The sequence below is a fragment of the Ahaetulla prasina genome, chromosome 2 (assembly GCF_028640845.1).
Source record: "Ahaetulla prasina isolate Xishuangbanna chromosome 2, ASM2864084v1, whole genome shotgun sequence".
NCBI lineage: Eukaryota > Metazoa > Chordata > Lepidosauria > Squamata > Colubridae > Ahaetulla > Ahaetulla prasina.
In genome coordinates, this window is record NC_080540.1 from 13,924,200 (window position 1) to 13,949,207 (window position 25,008).

Sequence of the window (25,008 nt, forward strand, 5' to 3'; positions counted from 1 at the left end):
TGCTTAAAAAATTCAATCAGCTGAGAGGAAAAGATGGAGACCTGTCTCTGCAGCTACTCCTACCAGGAATTGCAATCGTCAAGATTCCTCTTCCCATGCTTTCTGAGGATCATCTTGGATCATTCCTAGATGTTCCCATTCAACTCTAGGAGTCTCACCACCAAAAAGCCAGCTTTGGCAGCAAAATCAGCCGATTGTCAGTAGGAGAAAAAGATTGCCCTGTGTTCAGCACACAAACTTGAGGGAAGTCAAACCCTTTTTGGATCATCACTACTTAGTCTTTAAATGGCATATCAAAAAATTAATGGGGCTGGGGGAAATCTACTTTTATTTCAGTGATTCAATTTCATTTGAGTGGAACGAAGTGAATTATTTCTATAATTCCACAGAAACTTTGGAAGAGCTTTGAGATCACAGTCAGAGTTTTAAGAGGCAACTTGATCACTTCTACCATATAGTAACTCCTACTCTCAACCTTTAGGTCGCTACAATATGGGTGGGGAGCCACATCGGGTCATGAACGATATTAAGGAATTCCTTAGGATTAAGAAATCTGGCCCCAGTTCTCGCAACGAATTCCTAGGTAAGTTCTGATGATCTACATGTCAGGAAAGAAATGGGATGAAAAATACTTTAAACCAGAATTTTACAATGTTTGGCCTCATTTGCCTGTGATAGGACTTTCCGCCAATATTATAGGCCAACGTCAGAAATTATAGATCCATTGTTTTAAATTCTGTGAGCGTCTGATTGACTTCTTGGCATTTTAACCCAAGGAACAATAGAGAGTAAGTGACATCACAAAAGCAATTTTTGTGTTCCTGGTTGAATATAACACCCCGTGTGATTAGCAAACAAGCTGAAGACGTACATTTGCCCTGAGGAAGCATGTATTATGTCTGCCAGGAGAATGGGATTATTGAAAGAAGAAGGAAAAAATAATTGGGTGGTACTTACAGTCCTAGAACTTGCAGGCATCATGCAAGGATTGTGGGCCACGTTTGACTTGATATATCAAGTATATGTGATTATTTATGTTTCGGTCATGTTATGTACAGTACCACTGTGTTCAACTCCTAGAAGCTGATCAGAATTAAAACTTGAGATGCCATATGCTCAGTAGAACTCTTTTAAAGTAGCAAAGTCCGTACAATAGTTTAAAATGATTGCATAAATATTATTTGCTGCCAACTTTGCAATCACCATGGCACTGGTCTTCTTACATACACACACACACACACACACACACACACAAACACACCCACCCACACACACACACACACACACACAGAGCAGAGAGTCAGAGAGTGGTTGGAATGTACCCACATTCCACACTAACTTCAGGGGTTTCTCCCCCCAAATATATTGTAATAGATCAAAGGAAGACTCAAATCATCCAGGCCGAAGGTCTCTAAAAGACTGCATCTTGGCAACTGGACCAAAATTTGTTGAGTTATGTAAGATTTTAAAGGTTAAATCAAGATGTCTATCCGATGTAAATCTATAATATAGATGTGTCAATTAAGTTTCTGAATAGTCTTCAAAAGCAGCCCCATATAAAGTATTTTGCAGTAACACCCCCCCCACACACACACACATTGTTAGAATAGGTTTAAACTAAGGGTGGAATTCATTTACCTTCGCTACCGGTTCGCAAATGTGAGAGGCTTCCGTGCATGTGCAGAGGGTCAAAAATGGGACATGATGCTGCTACAGGTTCGCCCAAACCAGATCGAACCAGCTGAATACCACCACTGGTTTAAACCTATACAAAGATAGGTAATTTACATCTTTGAAAAAGGCAGTGGGCAAACTGTTGTGTGTGGCTTTATTTTTGCCTGCAGTAAAACAAATCCTCATCTAATCCAGCCGGTTTGGGAGTTTTCTGCCAAAATTTAGACAGTGAAATATCACAATGAAATGTCAGGAGATTTTTGACGGATAACCTAGTCTTAGCCAGGAAGACTGACAACAATTGCAATGCTGTACTTTATTAAGGACTCACCACTACAAACTACTGCTGCCTTTTCTTCGGGCAGGAACATTAGTCCTTCCCTCCCAACCTATGTCCCTATCTATGCTTGCTTGCAGATGTTTATGTCTTTGCTGTCGGAAATCAAATCAACACGCAAAGCCTGAATGCTTTGGTATCAAAGAAACCTGGTGAGAAACATTTCTTCATAATGGAGAAACTTGAAGACCTGCAAGAAACCTTTGATAAAATGATCGGTAATTTCAACCTACCTTTTGTTGATTTGTTTGCATTTATTTATTTATTTACTTATTTATTAAATGCTTCTATAGGGCTTGTAATTCTTCTCGGAAAACTAATGCGTTTCGGGACCCTGCAGATTTTACTCCGCTAGTTGTTGCTGACTATAGGGGGCAGTACTCATCTCCATTTCAAGGCCATTGAGCCAGTGCTGTCCGAAGACATTTCCGTGGTCATGTGGTCGGCATGACATCACAGAAAGCTGCTATCTTCCCACCAAAGTGGTACCTATTTATCTACTCGCATTTACAGCCTTTTGGACTGCTAGGTTGCAGAAGCTGGAATGAGGACAGGAACTCACCCGGTTGCATGCAACTCAGGTATTGAACCTGAGCTGTCAGCTTTCCAGCCGACAGTGCTGACCCACTCATTCATGTGTATATGAATGAGTGGGGCAGCCCATGTGTTTTTTAGAGAGTTTATTAAAGTTCCCCAACAGTTCCCTTCACCCAGCCTCAGAACTCTCCCAAATAAATCCAGCCACAAGCCGGCCAAGATTAGTCCACAAGGCAATGGCCAATAATCCATAAAACAATAGAAAGTTACCCCAACAAGTAAGTCCGTCAAACAAACTTAAAGCCATCAGGCAAAACTGAAAGTACATCCATGAGAGCTCACTCGGTAAGAGAAGTTCAGAGTTTCCAAGTCAAGCAGGAAGCACAAACAAACACACAGTCATAAAGCAAATACGTTGTTCCCAGCAACACTTCCCTCTGCCTGCCATGATAAATAGCTTTCCAGTGCAGCCCGTCAAGACCTTCTCCTGAGTAATCTGACAGATCTCCTTTGCACTTGTCTTTTCTCTGTCCTGTGTGCTTTCGGATCCACCACGGAAAGCAGCTTCTCCTCCTCTTCTTCACTCACCTGCAAACTGTCCCCAGCCAAAGCCCTCCATAAATCTCTTTCAGCCGGAGTTCAGAGTCATTGATTAACCCAGTTCCTGACGTGCCAGGAATGAGCTCATCCTCCCTCGAGCCGGCCTCCGAGGAAGAGTCAGAGGAGTTGTCCAAGAAAGACATCACACCGACAAGCCCAGCATCTTAACCGCTGAGCCACTGTGCCGCCCTGTTTAAGGACCCACCTTCCCAGAATTCACCCCACTTCCATTTTTCTGTGGAGTGCGACTTTCCATAGCTACCTAATCTTCCTATTTACCCTTCTTATCCTTTTCAAGGAATCCTTGAGTCCTAGTGTCTTGCCTAGTCTGCAGGTCATTAGGCCTTCAGCTTTTGTAGAAAACTCAAAGGTCTGAGAAAAGTGCCTCTCTCTTTCCAGATGAGAGTGAAGTTTTGTCTATGTGTGGCTTGGCAAAAGAACACAACACAGAAGATCAAATGAAGAATCCCTGGAATACCAGGATCACCATCAGGGTAAGGGAGCAGTTCTGTTTGGAGCCAGGAGAAGAACGCTTTCTTTCGTTCTACAGGTAGTCCTCAACTTACAACAGTTCATTTAGTGGTCGTTCAAAGTTATAACAGCACTGAAAAAAGTGACATGACCATTTTTCATGCTTACGAACGATTGCAGCATCCCCATGGCCACGGGATCTAAATGTGGATGCTTGGCAACTGTCTCACATTTATGACGGTTGCAGTGTCCCAGGGTCAAGCGATCCCCTTTTGCGACCTTATGATAAGCAAACTCAATGGGGATGCCAGATACACGTCATAAATATGAGTCGGTTGCCAAGTGTCTGAATGTTGCTCTTGTGACCATGCGGATGTTGCAACGGTCGTTAAGTATGAAAAATGGTGATAAGTCACCTTTTTCAGTGCTGTTCTAACTTTGAACAATCACGAAATGAAATGAAATGAAAATATACGATATTCCTCTGAAAATAAGACCCTGTCTTATATTTATTTTTGAACCCTGAAATAAGCGCTTGGCCTTATTGCCATGAGCTCAAAAGCCCGATTGGGCTTATTATCAGGGGATGTCTTATTTTGGGGAAAACAGGGTAATCAATGTACAATAGAGTAGCATGGGGATTTTTCTTGATGTTGACATTATTTTTATTGGAGATGCAAATTCAGTAACATTAACTCACTAGCTAATCACCAGGGATCATTGCGATACAGAGAGAGAAAGTTAAGGATTTATTTTATCTTCTCTCTCTTTCTGTAATTGTGTTTGCTTTTGGTCTAAGACAGGGGTGTCAAAACTCAATTTCATTGAAGGCCGCATCAGGGCTGCGCTCAGTGCTGAAATTCAATTTTTTTAATTACCGGTTCTGTGGGCGTGGCTTGGTGGGCATGGCAGGGGAAGGATACTGCAAAATCTCCATTCCCACCCCACTCCTGAGGGGAAGGATACTGCAAAATCTCCATTCCCACCCCACTCCTGAGGGGAAGGATATTGCAAAATCTCCATTCCCACCCCACTTCTGAGGGGAAGGATATTGCAAAATCTCCATTCCCACCCCACTCCTGAGGGGAAGGATATTGCAAAATCTCCATTCCCACCCCACTCCTGAGGGGAAGGATACTGCAAAATCTCCATTCCCACCCCACTCCTGAGGGGAAGGATACTGCAAAATCTCCATTCCCACCCCACTCCTGAGGGGAAGGATACTGCAAAATCTCCATTCCTACCCCACCCTGGGGCCAGCCAGAGGTGGTATTTGCTGTTTCTCCAAACTACCCAAAATTTCTGCTACCGGTTCTCCAGAACCTGCTGGATTTCACCCCTGGTTGTGCTTGACCTCGGGGTAGGTGGGTGGCAGGAGGGCTGATTGGGGGTGGCGTGGCCAGCTTGACACCACTCACTGGGCGTGGCTGACTGGGTGGGCATGGCCAGCTTGCTGCCACTCCCCAAACTGCTGGCATGTTTCTTATTTGCATTGGGTACACCGGCCCGAAGCCACACTGGCCCGATGTTTCCGATTTGCATTGGGTAGACCGGGCCAAAGCGACATAGGTAGATCAGGCTAGAGTGACACAAGCCAGACCAGGGGTGAAATCCAGCAGGTTCTGACAGGTTCTGGAGAACCGGTAGCGGAAATTTTGAGCAGTTTGGTGAACCGGCAAATGCCACCTCTGGCTGGCCCCAGAGTGGGGTGGGAATGGAGATTTTGTGGTATCCTTCTCCTAAAGTGGGGTAGGAATGGAGATTTTGCAGTATCCTTCCCCTACCATGCCCACCAAGCCAAGCCACACCCACCAAGCCACACCCACAGAACCGGTAGTAAACAAATTTGGATTTCACCACTGAGCCAGACCCTTACTTTTTTCAGGGCAGCTCCATGGGCCAGATCCGACCACATCGCAGGGCCCTGGGCCTTGAGTTTGACACCCCTGGTCTAAGAGATTGTTATTTCCTGTCACTTTGTTCGGCATCTGCTCCCACACACACATAGAACGGAAGTGCCTACAAGTAGGATATAGTTAGCTGGGCCCAAGGAACCATCTAAGTGCTAAGTGCTAGAAAACAATCCAGCTCAGAGAGCACCAAAGGACCCCTCATTTCAACTCTGAGCTACAAATATTATCCTTTATTTGTTATTATTATCACGGATCTGGAAAAAATGGGGAAAAGGCAGAACTGTTGTAGTTGATTGCAACTCTTAGAGAGCAATCATTGCCCAGTATAGATTCAGGTGGACCTAAGGCTAAGAACTAGGATTATCTAATATCACTTTATAGCAGTGCTTCTCAATTATTTTCTGTCATGCCCCCCTAGGAAGAAGAAAACATTTTTCGCGCCCCCGCGCGACTGTAAATAGTATCATTATTAAAAAAAACTTTAACCTGCAAAACAAAGTAAGTGTGGACGGACGTCCTACACTAAAGATGGCTCCGACAGGCTCGTGTCACAAGGGTTTTGGACAGCCAATCAGATGCTCCCGTTGTTCTCTGATTGGATACAGAGACATAAACACGGGGCTTAGCTTGTTATGACAGTGTTTGCCGAGGTCAAACGCACCCCCCTTTACGGAGCCTCGCACCCCCCCTGGGGGGCGCGCCCCACTATTTGAGAAGCACTGCTTTATAGGAAGATGGTGATGCAGTGGTTAGAATGCAGTATTGCAGTCTAACTCTGCCCACTGCCAGGAGTTTGATCCTGACTGACTCAAGGTCGACTCAGCCTTCCATCCTTCCAAAGTCAGTAAAATAAGGACCCAAATTGTTGGGGCAATATACTGATGTTGTAGACCACACTGAGAGTCGTAAAGCAGTGTTTCCCAACCTTTCTGGGTTGGTGGCCTGGTATGCGGAGGGGTGGGGGGGAGGGGAGACTCTCGCAGCCCCATATGTGGTTGCAGCCCATTCGTGGTGCACACACCTGCCTCTCACACAAATGGAGTTGCGTGTGCCAGTGCCTGCCGCTCAGGCAGCCCAGTTGTGAATAGCCACAGCCTGGTAGTGGGCCGTGGCCCACAGGTGGGAGACGTGTAAGTCACTATGGGGCGGTATATACTTCAAATTCTCTGTGCTATTGCTATGGTAGTAATACAAATTCTTCAGTTAATGTTGGCTAGCGAATAAATCCTCTTGAATGTAGTGGGAATTATTTCCAAGGAAAACTATGTAGGATGCTTTTGTGACTTATTCGTGGTGATTTTTCTCTTCCAATCACAGCGCAGTGGTGGAACAGGGTTTGACAACTGCAAAGGAACCCTCATTTCTGAGTATTTTATCTTGACAGCAGCTCACTGTTTCACTATCGACGATACGGCCGACCAGATCAGAGTCACAATTGGTAAGCAGTAAGCACAATTATCTTTTGAGAGGAAGCTGTTAGCCTGGTCAGCTGGCCAGGAAAGAAACATGCCCGGCTTTCTGTTTCAGAGTAGCCAAATGGGCAGGGGATCAGCTGATGGTCCTACCCTTTGGCGATGAGCCCAAGACAGCAGAAAGTCCATGTTTTACTTTCCTGTTTCCTAGGCAGGCAAGAGTATCCCGTGGCTGCCGTTCGACTCCACCCACAATACGAGATCGGAAAGCTGAAAAATCGTGGAATCCCTGAATTCTACGATTATGACGTCGCTCTGGTAAAACTTGACAAAAAAGTCGAGTTCAGTTTCCATGCAAGGTGAGATCTCAGATGAAGAGAGAAAGAGCACTTTCAATTCTGTCTCAAAGGAACATTGGAATCAAGGCATCGGTTCAAATGCGTAGTGTTTTTTTTAATCTCAGTCTTTTATTATCAAAGACGAGCTGGTTGTTCCGTATTTAAAAGGCAAATTGATGGGATGATATGTCTTAAATCAGCGAGTGGGTGTGATGGCCTAGAGGGGGAGCTCTCGTCTCACAATCAGAAGGCTGTGAGTTTGATCCTAGGTATTTATTTATTTTATTTATTTATTAGATTTTTATACTGCCCTTCTCCCGAAGGACTCAGGGCGGTGTACAGCCAAATTAAAACAATACAATATACAATTTTAAAACAACAAATTAAAAGAACATATTCTAAATGGCCGAAAATTTAAAAACCGTCAAATTTGATCCAATAAAACAGAATACCCAATTTAAAATTATTAAAATTCAAAAAATTCAAAATTTAAAAATTAAGAATTAAGAATAGAGGCAGATATTTATCTCTCCGGGAAACAGTGCAATGGTGGGATTCAAATAATTTAACAACCAGTTCTCTGCCCTAATGATCAGCTGGGTGGACATGTAACTTGGTGGGCGTGGCCAACTCGACATCACTCGTGTCAAGGGATGCCTCCCCTCCCTTCTCTCCTCACCCCTCCCTTCCCAGCCCCTCCTTTCCTCGCCCAGTCTCTCCTCGCTGGGCAGCTCACCTCGCCCAGCTGCTCACCTGGCCTTCGAAATAAGCACAACATGGAAGGCTTCCATCGTACGAAATAAGCCCAATCAATGCCTCTCTCTCCACCAAAACAGGATTGCCCATCTTCACATCTTTTCAAGCGCAGCCTTTCTTCCAAATGATCCTGTGTATAAAATGAGCAATGCACAGCGAACTGATCTGGAGGATGGGTGGGCGGGGAGGATAACTGCACAAAAAGTTAGCTACCGGTTCTAATGAACCGGCACCAACTGCCTGAATCCCACCACTGGCACAATGAAAATATATCGGCTGGGGAAAAAACCCTCTGCATTGGCGACAGGAAGGGCATCCGGCCAGTAAATGCTCAGCTCCATTCAGTTGCCCAGACTCCACCCCGCAAGGGATTATGGGGTCATTAAAAGAAGATAATCTGTTTTAAATCAGTGTTTTTCCAAACTTGGGAACTTTTAAGAGGTGTGGACTTTGACTCCAGGAATCCCTCAGCCAGCCTGGGGACTTCCTGTTTTATTTTAGTTTGAAAATAAGTTATACATGAAAGAATTATCGTCCCCAGGGAAAAATAATTCTATTTTAAAAGATCTGGGTAGAAACTCAAAGAGTCATGGCCCGGTTGCTGGCATGCTGCGGTCCATGGAGTGGGGGTTGGGGACCCCTGATATAGGGTCTTCTGCTCAAGCAGGAGGTTGGATTAGAACAAAGGTCCCCCAATCTTTCAGACCTCAGGGACCACTAAATTCATAATTTTAAATCCCGCGGACCACTAATATCATCTGCCTAATGACCGGCTGGGTGGGCGTGGCTAGGTGGTCATGTGATCGGGTGGGCATGGCCAACTCAATGTCACTCACATCGAGGGGCCCCTCGCCAGCTTCTACTCGCCCCTCCCCTCCCAGCCACTCCTCGCTTTCCCGCCTGGGATCCTTAGTTGTTGGAGCTAAACAGCCACCACAAGAAAGAGTTGGCAAAACAGCTCAGTTCAAATTGGATCTGATGGAGAAGGGGGCTCAGAAGAAGCACCTCACTGAGGACTAGGAGCATAGGCTTTCCAAGCAGAGGGAAGACCTGCTGGAGTGCAAGGCCAGGTATGGCTCAGCGGGCTGAGATGGTCAGCCAGTTCCAGGCCATGATGCAGACTTACTGGAACGAGGCCCTCCGGCTCTTCACCACCAGCAGCACTTCCCTCCAGCCTTTGCCCAAAGCCCCACACCAGGAGGCCGAAGCTGTTGTGCCTCGCTCGCTCCCCCCGCCGCAGCCAGGCCCCTCTTATCTCCTGCCGGACGCTGATAGTGCTGAAGAATGTCCTGGCATGCCTCCAGCCCCCAGCCCTGGCACCATGCCTGGAAAACCGAACAAACAAACCTCCCTCCGATACCATGTGCGCCTGAAGCCAGCCACGAGCTGGGATTACTAACAGCTGGAGACGAAACGATGCAATGGATAGATCCACGCTTCCGGAGAATGGAGAGGCGATGTCACCAAAAGGAAGGGAGGGGCAGGCCTGGATAAGTGCTGAGTCATGGAGCCACACCCCATGGCCTATATAAAGGATCTGCTTTCTGGCATTCTCTGAGCCAGGCAAAGTCTAATCTGGATTGCTGAAGTCACATCTTGGATTCCTGCCTGCCCTGAGGACTCTGATAGGACTTTGGCAGAGCTGCAGAGGCACGCTTGATATGGACTTCCCCGACCCGGCCGTCAGAGGAGGAGTGGGACACGACAGAAGCAGATCCCAAGTCAGAATTTCTGCTCTCCTCCGACCCACGCACAAAGACCCCGAAGGGGGAGACTCTCTGCAGCAACACAATATGTTTATTGCACATATTTGTCCCAGGGGCCATAGTTTGAGGACCCCTGATTTAGTGCAATATTAAAAATGCAAATCATTTTTCTGCGGACCTCCAACATTTTCTCACGGACCACCAGTTGGTGACCGCTGGACTAGAAGACCCCCCGAGGTCCCTTCCATTATTCTATGTTCTGTGTTCTCCCCCACAGGCCAATTTGTTTACCGTGTACACAAGGAACAACCCGAGCTCTGAGGAAATCCCTTGCAACAACCACATGCCAGGACCATGGTAAGAGGATCATTTATGTTTTAAAAGTAGCCAACATGGGGCAGAAGGGCAGTAGGTTCCCTAGGCACCAAATCTTCTCCCAAAGTAACATTTCTCAACCTTGGCAAGTTTTGTGGACTTCAACTCCCAGAATTCCTTTATGGTTCTTTGAACCTGTGTTCTGAATTTCTTTGCATCCCTCGTGTAACGTGTTGCGCTGTATCCTACATTGATTCGATCTCGTTCATGAATGAATTGGACTTGGGGAAACCTTGCTTGAAACATCACTGGTCCATGGGATTGTTGATTCTTCCAGCATCTTCCCCTATTCCTTTGTTCTCCTCCCTCAATGCTCCTCTTCTTTTTGCCGTTCATTAAGCTCTTTCTGTATTGTTTGGTTTAACAGAGAATGAGCTGCTACCGGTGGGAAACATTCGTTCTTTTTTTATAAGCGACTGTAAGTACATAAACCAAGACACCAATGGGCTGGTTCGCAGACCTGTTCAAGTCAAGAATAGTGACAAGGTAAGATCTTTGAGCAAGAAACCCTAATCTAACACTTGAGAACTCCAATATATTAGGTCTTCCATCCTTCCTTCCTTCCTTCCTTCCTTCCTTCCTTCCTTCCTTCCTTCCTTCCTTCCTTCCATCCTTCCTCCCGTCCTCCTTTTCCTCCCTCCCTCCCTCCCTCCCTCCCTCCTTTTCCTTTGTTCCTTCCCCCTTCTTTTCTTTCTTTCCTTCCTTCCTTCCTTCCTTCCCCCTTCTTTTTTCCCTTCCTTCCATCCTTCCTCCCGTCCTCCTTTTCCTTCCTTCCTCCTCCTCCCTCCCTCCCTCCCTCCTTTTCCTTTGTTCCTTCCCTCTTCTTTTCTTCCTTTTCTTCCTTCCTTCCTTCCTTCCTTCCTTCCTTCCTTCCTTCCTTCCTTCCTTCCTTCCTTCCTTCCTTCCTTCCTTCCTTCCTTTTTCTTTGGAGTCAGCCAATGCCTCAATTGAATACATTAAATTAATAATAAATGTAGAGAATTTATATGACTGTTTGTTTTACATACATGACCCTGGCAGCTAATAGCAAGGGTATATTCACACACACACACACAGAGATGTACACACGGATGCACACACACACACCCCTGAATAAAATCTCAAATAATGTCTTCCAGGGTGTTTCTGGAACTAAATAATTATCAAGTTAGGATAACATCTATTTCCAGGGTCTTCACTGGATTATTGTATCGGTTTCAATGGTGATTGAATCTTGTATATAGATAAAAGAGTTCTGAAGAAAGGAAAAATCCTGATCTTGATTTTAGAGGATGTCTATATTTTTTACGGGAAAACTCTCTGATAGGAAAAACACACATTCCCTTCAAGGGATACCTGCAGCCGGAGGTCAAATGGTTAAGATTTTACCTTGTCTGAGGATAGCTATTTGCTGGGGAGGGAATCCCAAAAGTCAAAATGGCAATCACAACACTGTGATTAGACCTTTTTTTACGTCTCTTTTCTTGAGATTTCTTTTGCTGAATTATACCACTTTGCTAAGTAGTGAGGGGTTTTTTCCCCCCCACTATTCCTAATGGACACACCAATTTGACCTACAAATTCCTTGCGTGTCCAGTCACACTTGGCCAATAAAGAATTGTATTCTATTGTATTCTAAAAAAAAAATAGTATAAACTGAATTCTCAGTAAAATGGTAAATCTGTTCCGAAAAGGCTGAGTTATAGAATGTCCTTTTATAATTTCTCCAAATTCTTCAGAGCTGAAAATTAACATAACGTAACATAATAACAGAGTTGGAAGGGACCTTGGAGGTCTTCTAGTCCAACCCCCTGCCCAGGCAGGAAACCCTACACCATTTCAGACAAATGGCTATCCAACATTTTCTTAAAAATTTCCAGTGTTGGAGCCTTTACAACTTCTGCAGGCAAGTTGTTCCACTTATTGATTGTTCTAACTGTCAGGAAATTTCTCCTTAGGCTTTGATGGACTAGGATTTTAATGTAGCTGTCACTCTGGCATATTGACTGTTATTTGGGTGAGCTAAATAGAGAATATGGGGCCGCTTGCAGCATCTCTTGAAGACAGGGAAGAGGACACAGTGGGATGATGGCTGCACCAATGTCATGAGTAGAGACTTACCCTAAACTGGGACTTATTAAAGGCTGCATTCAGACAATCCCCGCTCCAATGAACTATGGCTAAATGTGATGGATATGTATTGTCCCTTAATGATCATCTTTAATGATATGTTCAATTTTCTCCGTTTCCATTTTCCATTTCTAGAAAATGGCCTGTGAACAAGATGCTCGGAATGCCGAATTCTACAAAAACATTACCAATATCAAAGACGTAGTGACTGATAACTTTCTCTGCACGGGGGGAAAGGAGCCTGTGTTGGACCCCAATACATGCAAAGGTGAGGTGAATAATGGTACCCTCTGCTGTTTCCTTGTTTCCTATCTCTTTAAGACCTCTTGAAACCAAGTTACCTCCAAAACATCATGGCAACCAATATTTATTTATTTATTTATTTATCAATCATATATAAGATAACAGGTGAAAGTATAAACATAATTTGGATACATGAAAAGAGTAAGTAAAAAGGAATATTAGGACAGAGACAGTAGGCACGCTGGTGCTCTTATGCACACCCCTTACCAGACCTCTTAGGAATGGGGTGAGGTCAACAGTAGAGAGTTTAAGCTTAAAGTTTTGGGGGTTCAGAGAAAAAACCATAGAGTCAGGTAGTGCATTCCAGGCATTGACCACTCTGTTACTGAAGTCATATTTTCTGCAATCGAGTTTGGAGCGGTTTACCTTGAGTTTGTATCTATTATGTGCTCGTGTATTGTTGTGGTTCAAGTTGAAGTAGTCATTGATAGGTTGGACATTGTGGTAGATAATTTTATGTACTATACTTAGGTCAGACTAAAGTCAGCCTAGTTCTAAGTTGTCTAAGCCCAAAATTTGGAGTCTGGTGGCATAAGGTATTTTATTCCAAGCAGAGGAGTGGAGGACTCTTCTTGTAAAATATCTCTGGACTCTCTCGATTGTATTGATGTCCGATATGCAGTGCGGGTTCCAGACAGATGAGCTGTATTCAAGAATTGGTCTAGCAAATGTTTTATATGCTCTAGTTAGTAGTACAATATTACCAGAGAAGAAGCTACACAAGATTAGGTTAACAACTCTTAGTGCCTTTTTGGCAATGTTGTTACAGTGGACTCTGGCACTTACATCTTTAGAAATGAGTACTCCAAGGTCCTTAACAGAGTGAGGGTCATCTATAAGGTCATGTCCATCTAATTTGTATTTTATGTTTTGATTTTTTTTGCCAATTTGCAAGACAGGGCATTTGTTGGTTGAGATTTTAAGTTGCCACTTGTTAGAGACCAATCTGACATATAGTCAAGGTCACAGTAGACCAGCATTTGCAGTTAGAAAGGGAATGATTTATTAACGATGTTTAAGAATATAAAGGCAAGGAGATCCTGTGTTTGCAAGGAGTTAAGAAAATGCCTTTCTGTTCCTTTTGGCTCTGGACCCTGGTTATAAGGGAGAGACACCTAGGAACAGAAAATTGGAGTTTTCAACAGTAACATTCACATAAACACAACAACAAGTATTAATATATTTCATTCTGAATGTACTGTATAACAGAATCAACAGAATAATAGAATCTGGAGATCTTCTAGTCCAACTCCCTGCTTAGGCAGGAAGCCCTATTTTTCAGGGTCTTTCAGTGTAAATGCAACAGTTCATTAATATAATTAACCTGCCTAAGACTTTGGAAAACAGAGGCATGATGGCTCAGCGGTTAAAGATGCTAAGCTTGCCAGCTGGAAAGCTCACAGCCCAGGTTCAAGACCTGAGCACACTGTGTGACAGGGTGAGTTCCCATTCTTGATCCAGCTCCTGCCCGCCTAGCAGTTTGAAAACATGCAAATGTGAGTAGATAAATAGATACCATTTCAGTGGAAAGACCCCATAATCCCTCACAGGACTGAATCTGGGCAACTGAATGGAGCTAGCAGGGTGCTTTTTTTAATGGCCGGATGCCCTTCCTGTCGCCAATGTGGAGTTTTGTTCACAGAAGTATTCTCATTGTGCCCAGAGAGATAAATAACTGCCCCTACCTAGGATTGAACTCACTGCCTCCTGATTGTGAGGCGAGAGCTCCCCCTCTAGGCCACCACACCACTCCTTTGGATACGTGTTGATGCCTGTCTGAAATTGGCCCATGAGTTGGATTCCTGTGCGTTATATAGATTTGATCTCTCCATACCCAACTCAGTCCCTTGATTAAATCCCTTTTCCTTTTGGCTTGCAGGTGATTCTGGTGGTCCGCTCATTATTCAGAAAAATTTGCGTTATATTCAGGTGAGTGGTCATTTCACCAAAACTGCTAGACGACAGGGGATGTGTGTGAATGGCCCCAATTAAACCTGTCAGCTTCAGATCACTGCCGGGATGAAACCCTTGTTATCTTTCTGTCCCAAAGGTGATTTTTCCAGAGGCAACCAGACTTTCTTTGTTTTTCTTTAAAGATGTTTTACTTCTCATCCAAGAAGCTTTCTCAGTTCCTGGATGAGAAATGAATTGAAGAAGCTTCTAGGATGAGAAGTAAAACATCTTGAAGAAAAAGTCCAGTTGCCTCTTGAAAAATCACCTTCGGGACAACCATGACCTGGATGATTGAGAATCTCCATAGACATATTATCTTTCTGCTATGTGTAAGTTGGCCGCATGCAGGGATGGCCTTCAAAAATTTTAGCAAGGGGTTCTCTGCCCAGTTGCTGGGTGGGTGTGGCCATGATGGGCGTGGCCTAGTTGGCCTCCTGCACCACGGTGGTGGGGAGTATTTTTGCCCTCCCCGGGCTCCGGAGGCTTTCCTTGAGGGCGAAAACATCCTCGCAAGGCTCCGGAGGCCCTCTGGAGGCTGGAAATGGGCCCAGGAAATGGGTCCTGAACTTCCGGTAGGCCTGTTTTTTGCCCTCCCTGAGCCTCCGCGCACGCCCTGCACTTACCTGCATCCAAAACAGGCCACATGGGGACTCCTGGGAGGGGAGGGGAGGGGCAGAGTGGGAAGGGCCAGACAAGAGTTGGATTTGGAGGTTCTCTGAACTGCACAGAATCTTAGCTAGAGGTTCTCCCAAACCCCTGTGAACCCCCAGCAGCCCACCCCTGGCCGCATGTCCCTCAATGCCAAAAATTACCACAGAATCTTCGGATTGAATGGAGATGTCCATTTGCAGCCATAATTTCATCATCTTTGGTAAAGCAAAGTCACATAAGATTCTCCACCACCCTCTTTATCTGATGTTGGTTTTCCTTCAATGAAAGCTGTCAGAGACCCCAGGATTGAGTTTCTCACGTTTTTCTATCTCTACCTTTTGTAGGTTGGCGTGATTAGCTGGGGTATAGTTGATGTCTGCGGTCACCAAGGTACGATATGTGAGGATCCCAACAAATCAAAGAAACGTATCTCCTATGCCAGGGATTATCACCTCAACCTCTTCAGAGTTATTCCATGGCTCAAAGAACAGCTGGCTGATGAGGGATTGGAGTTCATCTAGACAGGTTCTCTTCCCAGCCCGCTCAGCTGCTCTGTGTAAATAGAAATCATTCTCTTCAAAACTTGCCAAGTAAAGTCTGTGTTAACAATGGCTATCCGATGTAACTGTATAGACAAAAATAAATAAATAAATGTGATATGTGTTGTCCTTTGCTTATCTCCTATGTTGGAATGGTTGGGTTTCGTTTCTCAGTTCAATTCAAACCTTTATTGTCAGAGTACAACATGTGTGCAATGAGATTGGCTGAGCCTCCCTTCATGCCCCCCACCAATCCAATAAAACTCACAGTGAAAAACGGTAAAAGAAAAGTAAAAACTCCAACTCAGCAAATCCTACTAACAAACACACAATCCTACTACACCGTGTGAACTTATTGCACATTGCACCGGCCCCGCAAGTCAATCGTACTATGTGGTTGCAAAGTTATTTCCCTGATAGCCCACGGATAAAAACTGTTCTTCAGCCTATTTGTGTGGCTGCCTATGCTTCTATACCTCCTTCCCGACGGCAGGAGAAGAAGTGCTGACCAGGGTGTGAGTCGTCCCTGAGTATTTTCCTCACTCTTCTAAGGCAGCGAGCCCTAGCAATGTCATCTAGTGGTATCAAGGGACAGCCCACAATGTTTTGTGCTGTGCTCACCACACTCTGTAGTATCTTTCTATCCGTGGCTGTCAAGCCAGCACACCACACTATAATGCACTGAGTGAGGACACTTTCTATTGTGGACCGGTAAAAGGTGGTCATCAGGTATTGTTCCGCTTTGCTTTTTTGCAATACTCTAAGGAAGTGGAGTCTCTGTTGGGCCTTTCTGGTCACCTGGATCGTGTTGATTTTCCAGGTGAGAATCTTCACTGAGGTAGATTACAAAGAAGCATCTGCAAAAAAAATTAAGATGGTGACTGCTTGGGGACTCTGAGCCCTCTGTAGATAGTAATGGTACTTTATTAACTTATTAGTCTTACGACAATATCAAAAGGTAAGATAAAAAAATAAATAAAACGTAGGATCTAATTTAGATAAAATACAGTACAGGTAGTCCTCAACTTATGACCACAACTGAGCCCAAAATTTCTGTTGCCAAGCAAGACTATGGTTAAGTGAATTTTGCCCTATTTTACAACCTTTCTTTCCAAGGTTGTTAGGTGAATCACTGCAGTTGTTAAGTGAAACTGGCTTCCACACTGACTTTGTTTGTCAGATGTTTGCCAAAGATGATCCCGTGACCCTGGGGACACCATAGCCCAGGGGTAAAATGCTCCCGGTTTGGACCAGATCGTCCGATCTGGTAGTGATGGCGGCAGGTGGTTTGGAGAACCGGTAGCAAAAATCGCTGGGCCCCCCCCGGCCCCCCCGCCCAGCTGAGCCACGCGATCATCAGAGCTTTTTTTTTTTTACTTTTAAAAGCATTTTTTCTTCGACCAAAAAAATGCTTTTAAAAGTAAAAAAAAAGTCTCTGATGATTGCGTGGCTCAGCTGGGATCATCAGAACCTTTTAAAAGCATTTTTTCTACAATCTCTTTGGCCAAAGAGGTGGTAAAAATGCTTTTAAAAGGTTCTGACGATCAGGCAACTCAGCTGCGATCGTCAGAACCTTTTAAAAGGATTTTTTTACAACCTCTTCAGCTGAAGAGGTTGTAGAAAAAGTGCTTTTAAAAGTAAAAAAAAAAGTTGGCCACGTCCACCCAGTCACATTACCCCCCCTCCCCCACCAAGCCACGTCCACAGAACCGGTAATAACAAATTTTACATTTCAGCACTGCCGCAGCTGTCATAAATATGAGTCAATTGCCAAGGTCTGAATTTTGACCATATGACCATGGGGATGCTGCAACGGTCATAAGTGTGAAAAACTACTTTTAGAGTGCCGTTCAAAACTGAAATCTTTCTCTGGAAAAGAGAAATTCCTTCTTGAGAATTCTATCATTGATAAGTTGTGATAAATTGAAAGTATCTGGGGCTAACATGGCTTTCAAAGCTGACATAAGTATTTTTCAAACTGGAAAATAATGTTGTTCTTAGCCAACTGATTTCACATTTTTGCTGATAACTTCATGCCAATTTGGCCACCAATACCTAGGACGCTTTGTTTAAAAATCCCCCTTGCCTGGGAGGCAGTTGAGACTGGGTGGAAAACACAGGCTGGGAAACAAATGAAACAAATCACTTAAATATGAGCCAACAATGTGCACCAGCAGCCAAAACAACCAATACAATCCTAGGCTACATTAATAGATGGATAGAACCAAAATCACGTGAAGTATTAGTACCGCTTTACAAAGCCTTAGCATGGCCACACTTGGAATATGGCATCCAGTTTTGGTCACCTCAATATTAAAAACATGTTGAGACTCTGGAAAAGGTGCAGAAAAGAGCAACAAAGATGATTAGGGGGCTGGAGACTTAAGATATATGAAGAACAGTTGCAGGAATTGGGTATGTCTAGTCTAGTGAAAAGAAGGACTAGGAGTGACACAATAGCAGTGTTCCAGTATTTGAGGGGCTGTCATAAAGATGAGGGGAGCAAACTATTTTCCAAAGCACCAGAAGGCAAGACAAGAAACAAAGGATGGAAACTAATCAAGAAAAGAACCAGCCTAGAACTAAGGAGAAATGTCCTGACAGTGAGTACAATTAACCAGTGGAATGTCTTGGCTTCAGAAGTCAAGGGTGCCCCATCACTGGAAGCTTTCAAAAAGAGACTGGACAGCCACCTGTCTGAAGTCGGACTGGATGACTTCCAAGGTCCTCTCAAACTCTGTTAATACACGTTATTTTAACTTGGGTTAAGTCGGCTTACCCAGGAATTGAATAAGCCATACTTATCTGTTCGCTAAGCATTGTTTGTAGCCAATCAGGCTCCACTTGAAAGGATCCTTTACCAGTATGGCAAATTGATACTCTATATCAGGGGTGTCAAATCCAAGGCTTAGTACTAAGTACCAAGTACTTAGATCTGGCCAACAGGGTTGCCTGGAAACAACGAAGGACCAGCCTACAGTGCCTGTGCTAGCGAAAACAGAGCTTGTGAGGGCCACGCACAGCCCTCCCGGCAGAGATGGGTTTCAGCAGGTTCTGACCAGTTCTGGAGAACTGGCAGTGGAAATTTTGAGTAGTTCAGAGAACCGGTAGTAAAAATTCTGACTGGCCCCGTCCCCATCTATTCTCTGCCTCCCAGCTGATCGGGAGGAAATGGGGATTTTGCAGTATCCTTCCCCTGGAGTGGGGTGGGAATGGAGATTTTACAGTATCCTTCCCCTGCCACGCCCGCCAAGCTATGCCACACCCACCAAGCCACACCCACAGAACCAGTAGTAAGAAATTTTGAAACCCATCACTGCCTCCCGGGCTCTGTTTTCACTGGCAGAGGGCTTCAGGAGGCCATCACAGCCAAACACAAAGTCCAAGAGGCCCTCACAAGCTCCATTTTCACAGGCAGAGTGCTAGCAAAACAAACTACTAATGAAAGTGGCATTTGATCGCACGAGTGAGGTCGAGCTGGCCACATATCCATGACAGATATGGCGCAAGAAGAAGAAGATGATCCAGGGAGTCCTTGACTTACAACAGTTCATTTAGTGACCGTTTCACATTACAACAGCACTGAAAAAAGGGACTTACGGCTTTTATAATACTTGCGACCATTGCCGCATCCCCACAGTCATATGATCAAAATTCAGATGCTTGGCAACCGATTCACATTTATGACAATTACGGTTGTCATGTGATTCCCCCTTTTGCGACCTTCTGACAAGCCTAGTCAATGGGGAAGCCTGATTCACTTAACAACCGTCTCACTAGCTGAAACAACTACAATGATTCCCATTAATAACTTTGGTAAGAAAGGTTGTAAACTTTACCTCCCACTGGGTAAAATTCACTTAACAACTGTCTTGCTTAGCAACAAAAACTTTGGCCACCATTGTGGTCATAAGTCGAGGACCACCTGTTATGACCTGGCAAAGACTGAACTGTTTACATTTTTGGTATTACAGCTTCTCCAAAGTCAGAATAATATCTCTGTACAGGGGAAGCGGGGGGATTTCAAAACTATTGCCCTGAGAATATCAGGAAACATTGTAATGAATGGAGGTTGGATAAATCATTATCCAAGTACACAAAGCGTTCAGGTCATGGCCACCATGGAGTCCATGCCAGGATTTAGCAATTGCCTAATCTGAAGTTAAGTTAAGTATTACAGTTCATTTCTTGGGAAGAGCTGAGAGGAGGTGGACAGGGAGACAAATGAGGAAATATTCACTGCAATGCAATCGTATGATTTGCAAGAAATACCTGGAGTTGCATCACTTTCGCCGTTTCTATGAGATGCCCACGAGGGGTGTTTGTTTTGGGAACTTCGAACGGTCACTAAATGAACTGTTGTAAGTCAAAGACTACCCATATTGCATTGTTACATTGCACGGGCACATCACCCACCAATTTAAAACAAAAAACCGACCTTAGCAAACTTCTGATAAAGTTAGGTTTACTTCAGCGAAGCGGGATCAGGTTTTCCTTTTCATATTTGCATTTTGTACCTCACTAAAGCTTGTTTGAATTCTTAAATAAACACACATCGATTTCCTGAAACGGTGGGATTTTCTGGCCCTGATTGCAGCAGAGGGGAAAGTCACAGAAAAACAAAAATGCTATTGTGCTTCCCACAGTAGAAAAGAACCTTCTCCAACCTCGGCCACTTTAAGACCTGTGGGCTTCAACCAGTGGTGAGATTCAAACAATTTAACCACCAGTTCCCTGTCCTAATGACCAGCTGGGTAGGTGTGGCTCGGTGGTCATGTGACCATGTGAGTGTGGCCAACTCAACGTCACTCAGGTCGACGGGCGCATCGCCTTAGCTGTTACAATGTAATAAGGGTTAACCAGAGAGGCAGTTTCTGTAAGCAGTGTAATAAAGATTAGGCTAGAAACAATACCAGAATGTTTCCTTCCTGCCTTCCTTACAGGATTAGCCCTGTAAAGTGGAAAAAAAACAAAAATAAGATTTCTTCAAATAACTGGTTCTCCGAACTGCTTAGAAAGTTAACAACCAGTTCTCCTGAATAGGTGTGAACTGGCTGAATCCCACCACTGCTCTGAGGAGTTAATAATTAGAAAATATTAGATTGCGCCGAGATGGACAAAATGACACTTGAAAGGATGGATGGATTCACATTTTTATGTAATATGGGAGAAATGGTATAATTGGGTCAAAAGTAGGAAAAAAGGGGAAATAATAGATAGTAGAAATAGTAAGAATTAGTAATTCTAATTAGCATTAGTAATATAATTTAGTAAAATTATATAGACCAGTGTTGGCGAACCTATGGCACATGTGCCGGAAGTGGCACACAAAACTGTCCCGTGCCGAATGCGTGACCTCGCTGACTCCTCATCACGTTCCTGCACTCAAACGCGTAGTTTCCCTGCTTTTGTTTCCTTGTGTTGGAAGAAATGTCCATCTGGGTTCAGTTCCAAGTGGGAAGAAAGACACTGGAAACATGGAGACTGCTTGGAAAGATGGTTTAATGGTGGACACGACCACATTGGGGTTTTGGATCCTGGGCAAAAAAGAGCACATGGAGTGGAGAGAGGGATATATATTTATACACGCTCTTGGCCCTGCCTTAGAGTTTCCTGTTCCTGTACAAGAAATATATCTCATTGACTGTGGGACTCCCAGGGGGTGGGGATTTTAGCTAACTTTGTAGGCTGTCTGTGTCCCAGGCCTGGTTGAATCTTGCTGGGTGATGATGTAATAAAGGGGCTTTGGGCAATTCCTATTAGGGCTTAATAGCTTTGCCTTTTGTGTTGTAGATAAGCTGGCCCAGCCTTTTGTCTTGCAAATAACCAAAGTATCTGCTGGGGCTGAGTTTCTGTCTTAAGATTTCTATTTCTCTTTTAGGGGAAATAATCTGCCTTTTTATATTTCCTATAATATTTCATTTTTCTAAGAGAGAGGTGGGTGCTAACTTCCTACACTTGTTCCCAAAATTGTTCTTTCACTTATTTTGAAAAAAAAATATTGCCTATCCAAAGCACAGAACAGGCCCAGCTTCAACTCAGTAATTCCAAAAATGTGAGTGATGAGCTTCTAAGCATCTTCTAACTCGGTCATTTCCTTCCAGTAACATCTGCTAGCTAGTTATTAAACATTTTATTTAATAAATATTTGTCAATCCAATCAAAATTGTGGTTTTGGTTGGAAGAAGAAGAAGAAGAAGAAGAAGAAGAAGAAGAAGAAGAAGAAGAAGAAGAAGAAGAAGAAGAAGAAGAAGAAGAAGAAGAAGAAGAAGAAGAAGAAGAAGAAGAAGAACTAAAAAGAAGAAAGAAACACTTGAAAGAAATACGATTGGGGCCAGATAGATATTTGAATTCAGAGAACTCTTAAACATGCAATTGGGCCGTGGTGGCTCAGGCTGTAAGAAGCCTGTTATTAAAACACAGCTGCCTGCAATTACTGCAGGTTCAAGTCCCACCAGGCCCAAGGTTGACTCAGCCTTCCATCCTTTATAAGGTAGGTAAAATGAGGACCCAGATTGTTGGGGGGGCAATAAGTTGACTTTGTAAATATACAAATAGAATGAGACTATTGCCTTACACACTGTAAGCCGCCCTGAGTCTTCGGAGAAGGGCGGGATATAAATGTAAACAAAAAAAAATTGAAACTAGAAAGTTTCCTTTTAGGGCTTAATGGACAAATAAACTGAAATAAAACACGGGACTCTGTTTTCATATATGATAACAACCACAAGACTCTTGTATGCACAGCAATGGAAGAATTTAGAAATCCCTACAGTAAAAGAATGGATAGTGAAAATGATGCAGCAGCAGAGAGAGCAAAACTGAAAAGGCAAAATTACCAGGTAGTTTCTATTTGGAAACCAGATTAGAATGTTTTGCTGGAAAAAAATCAGATTTTAACCTTGGGATTTGACAATTGCAATTATTTATAATTCTATAATTATAAAATAGTTGTAATCATCAAATCCCAAAGAAGGATCAATTTTAGAGTATGACGGGCTTCTGTGTTTTATATTTGTATCTGTGCTGAAGAAAGTCAGCAGTTATTTTTTTTATTTTTTTATTTCCCTTTTTCCCTGTGCTCTCCTCCTTTTAATTTACTTATTTTCTTTCTTTCTTTCTTTTTCTCTTTTTCCTTCCTTCCTTCCTTCCTTCCTTCCTTCCTTCCTTCCTTCCTTCCTTCCTTCCTTCCTTCCTTCCTTCCGTAGGAATTTAGCACCCACCCCCCTCCTAGAAGAATGAAATATTTTAGAAAATATTTAAAAAGGCAGAATATATTTCCCTGGATGAGAAACGGAGAAACATGTTTTAAAGACAAAGCAGCTCCCTGCAACTTCCTGCCACCCCCCACCTTTGTCAATGAGCCATCATCTGCATCATAATAGAACCCATCTAGCAACTGAAACTCACCACATGGCACCTGGGAAGATTACATCAGCCAGCAAGGCTAGCTAAGACCCCCACCCCCTGGGAGTCTGACAGCCAATCAGGGTACTCTTCTTGTGCCCCAGAAAGTTCAAAGCTCAGAAAAAGCATAAAGCCAGGGAGCACACAGGATCTCAGCCCTTTTCTGTTCAGGAACTCAAGCCATGTGATCCTGACCACCATTAAACCATCCTCCAAGCAGCCTCCATGTTTCCAGTGTCTTTGTCCCCACTTGGAACTGAACCCAGATGGATATTTCTTCCAACACTTCCTTCCTTCCTTCCTTTCTCTTTCTTTCTTTCTTTCTTTCCTTCTTTCTTTCTTTCTTTTCCTTCCTTCCTTCCTTCCTTCCTTTCTCTTTCTTTCTTTCTTTTGTTCTTTCTTTCTTTTTATCTCTTGTTGCACTTAATAAACTCTTGTGAAAAGAAAGAACGTTTGACTTGGCAGTCTGATTCAGAGGATTATTACCCTATCAGTAGTTGATAAACAAGAAACTACTGTTTTTTGTTTGCACAAAGATTTTCGACAGAAACCTTTTGCAATAGAATTCTTTTGCAAAACCCTAACTTGAGTGTGGCTGCTGCCAATATCAAACTAATGAGAGAGCTTAGAAGAGTAAACTCTACAACAAACAATTGTAGCAAAGAGGCTCTTGTCTAGTGAAACGGAAGACTAGGGATGGCAGGATAACAATGTTCCAGTATTTGAGGGGCTGCCACAAAGAAAAGGGAGTCAAGCTATTCTCCAAAACACCTGAAAGCAGGACAAGAAGCAACAGGATGGAAACTAATCAAGGAGAGAAGCAACCTAGAACTAAGGAGAAATTTCCCAACAGTGAGAACAATTAATCAGTGGAACAACTTGCCTCCAGAAGTTGTGAATGCTCCAAAACTGGAAGTTTTAAAGAAGAGACTGAACAACCATTTATCTAAAAATGATATTACAGAGCCTCCTTCTTGAGCAAGGGGTTGGACTAGAAGACCTCCAAAGTCCATTCCAATTTAGTTATTCTGTATATAAACCAGGGTCTGTCTTCCAGGGCTTGGGTCAAATCGGGTGGTTAGATCCTTCTGGAAAGATTTGGGTGGTTTAACGATGGCTGGTTTTCTTTGGTCTTTCTTTTAGGATGACGCGTTGTGCACCTTCATTGTTTTTACTCTTGTGTCCTGAAAGCAGCCTAGATTCCTACAGACTTGGGGCATCCTATAAATCAGTGGTTCTCAACCTTTATAGTGCTGCGACCCCTTTAATACAATTCCCCACGATGTGGCGACCCAACCGTAAAATTATTTTCGCTTTGAATTTATCGCGCCTGAAGCCGTCTTGGCTAGCGATCTGAACTGCTTGGGATTGCCTTGAGGACGGAGGCATTAAAGCGGAGACTCCTCCCCTATTAAGTTTATGGCGCCTGAAGCCAGATTAGGCTAGCGATTGGGAGTGATTGCAGCTGGCTTGAGAGGGAGACATCAGAGCAAAGATTTCTCTCTTTTTTAATTCATCACGCCTGAAGCCGAATTCGGCTAGTGATTTGAAGAGCCTGCAGCTGGCTTGTGGAGTCAACCATTGGAGCACGATTCTTCGACTCGCAAGTATACTTCCCATATTTCCGATGGTCTTAGGCGACCCCTGGCAAATCGTCATTCGACCCCCAACGGGGTCCCGACCCACAGGTTGAGAACCGCTGCTACAAATAGAACAAACAAACAAACGAACAAATCCCAGGGCTAGGCAATCTATTGTCCCTGGGCTGCCTGCGGTTCTCAGATTTGCTTGTTTGCTTCTGCTGAAAATTCTCAGCATGGTTTCCTCCTATTCTAATCACCACGAGAAGCTGCAATGCTGTAATTGTGAGGCAGTTGCCGAGTACCTAAACTACAGTATTGTGACAACAGAAATGCTGCCATGGCTG

General features: G+C 43.9%; 1 protein-coding gene across 1 annotated transcript in view; it reads left to right on the forward strand.

Moving 5' to 3' along the window:
• Positions 1–15,792, forward strand: part of LOC131190378 (uncharacterized) — a 147,154-nt gene extending 131,362 nt beyond the window's left edge. Inside the window, exons 28-37 of the mRNA XM_058167698.1 lie at positions 482–583; positions 2,092–2,229; positions 3,548–3,642; positions 6,850–6,970; positions 7,156–7,303; positions 10,022–10,101; positions 10,487–10,605; positions 12,364–12,496; positions 14,411–14,460; positions 15,480–15,792. Coding sequence (XP_058023681.1) covers positions 482–583; positions 2,092–2,229; positions 3,548–3,642; positions 6,850–6,970; positions 7,156–7,303; positions 10,022–10,101; positions 10,487–10,605; positions 12,364–12,496; positions 14,411–14,460; positions 15,480–15,656 — 1,163 coding nt within the window. The 3' untranslated portion in view covers positions 15,657–15,792. The remainder of the gene's footprint in view (positions 1–481; positions 584–2,091; positions 2,230–3,547; positions 3,643–6,849; positions 6,971–7,155; positions 7,304–10,021; positions 10,102–10,486; positions 10,606–12,363; positions 12,497–14,410; positions 14,461–15,479) is intronic.
• Positions 15,793–25,008: the final 9,216 nt, after the last annotated feature.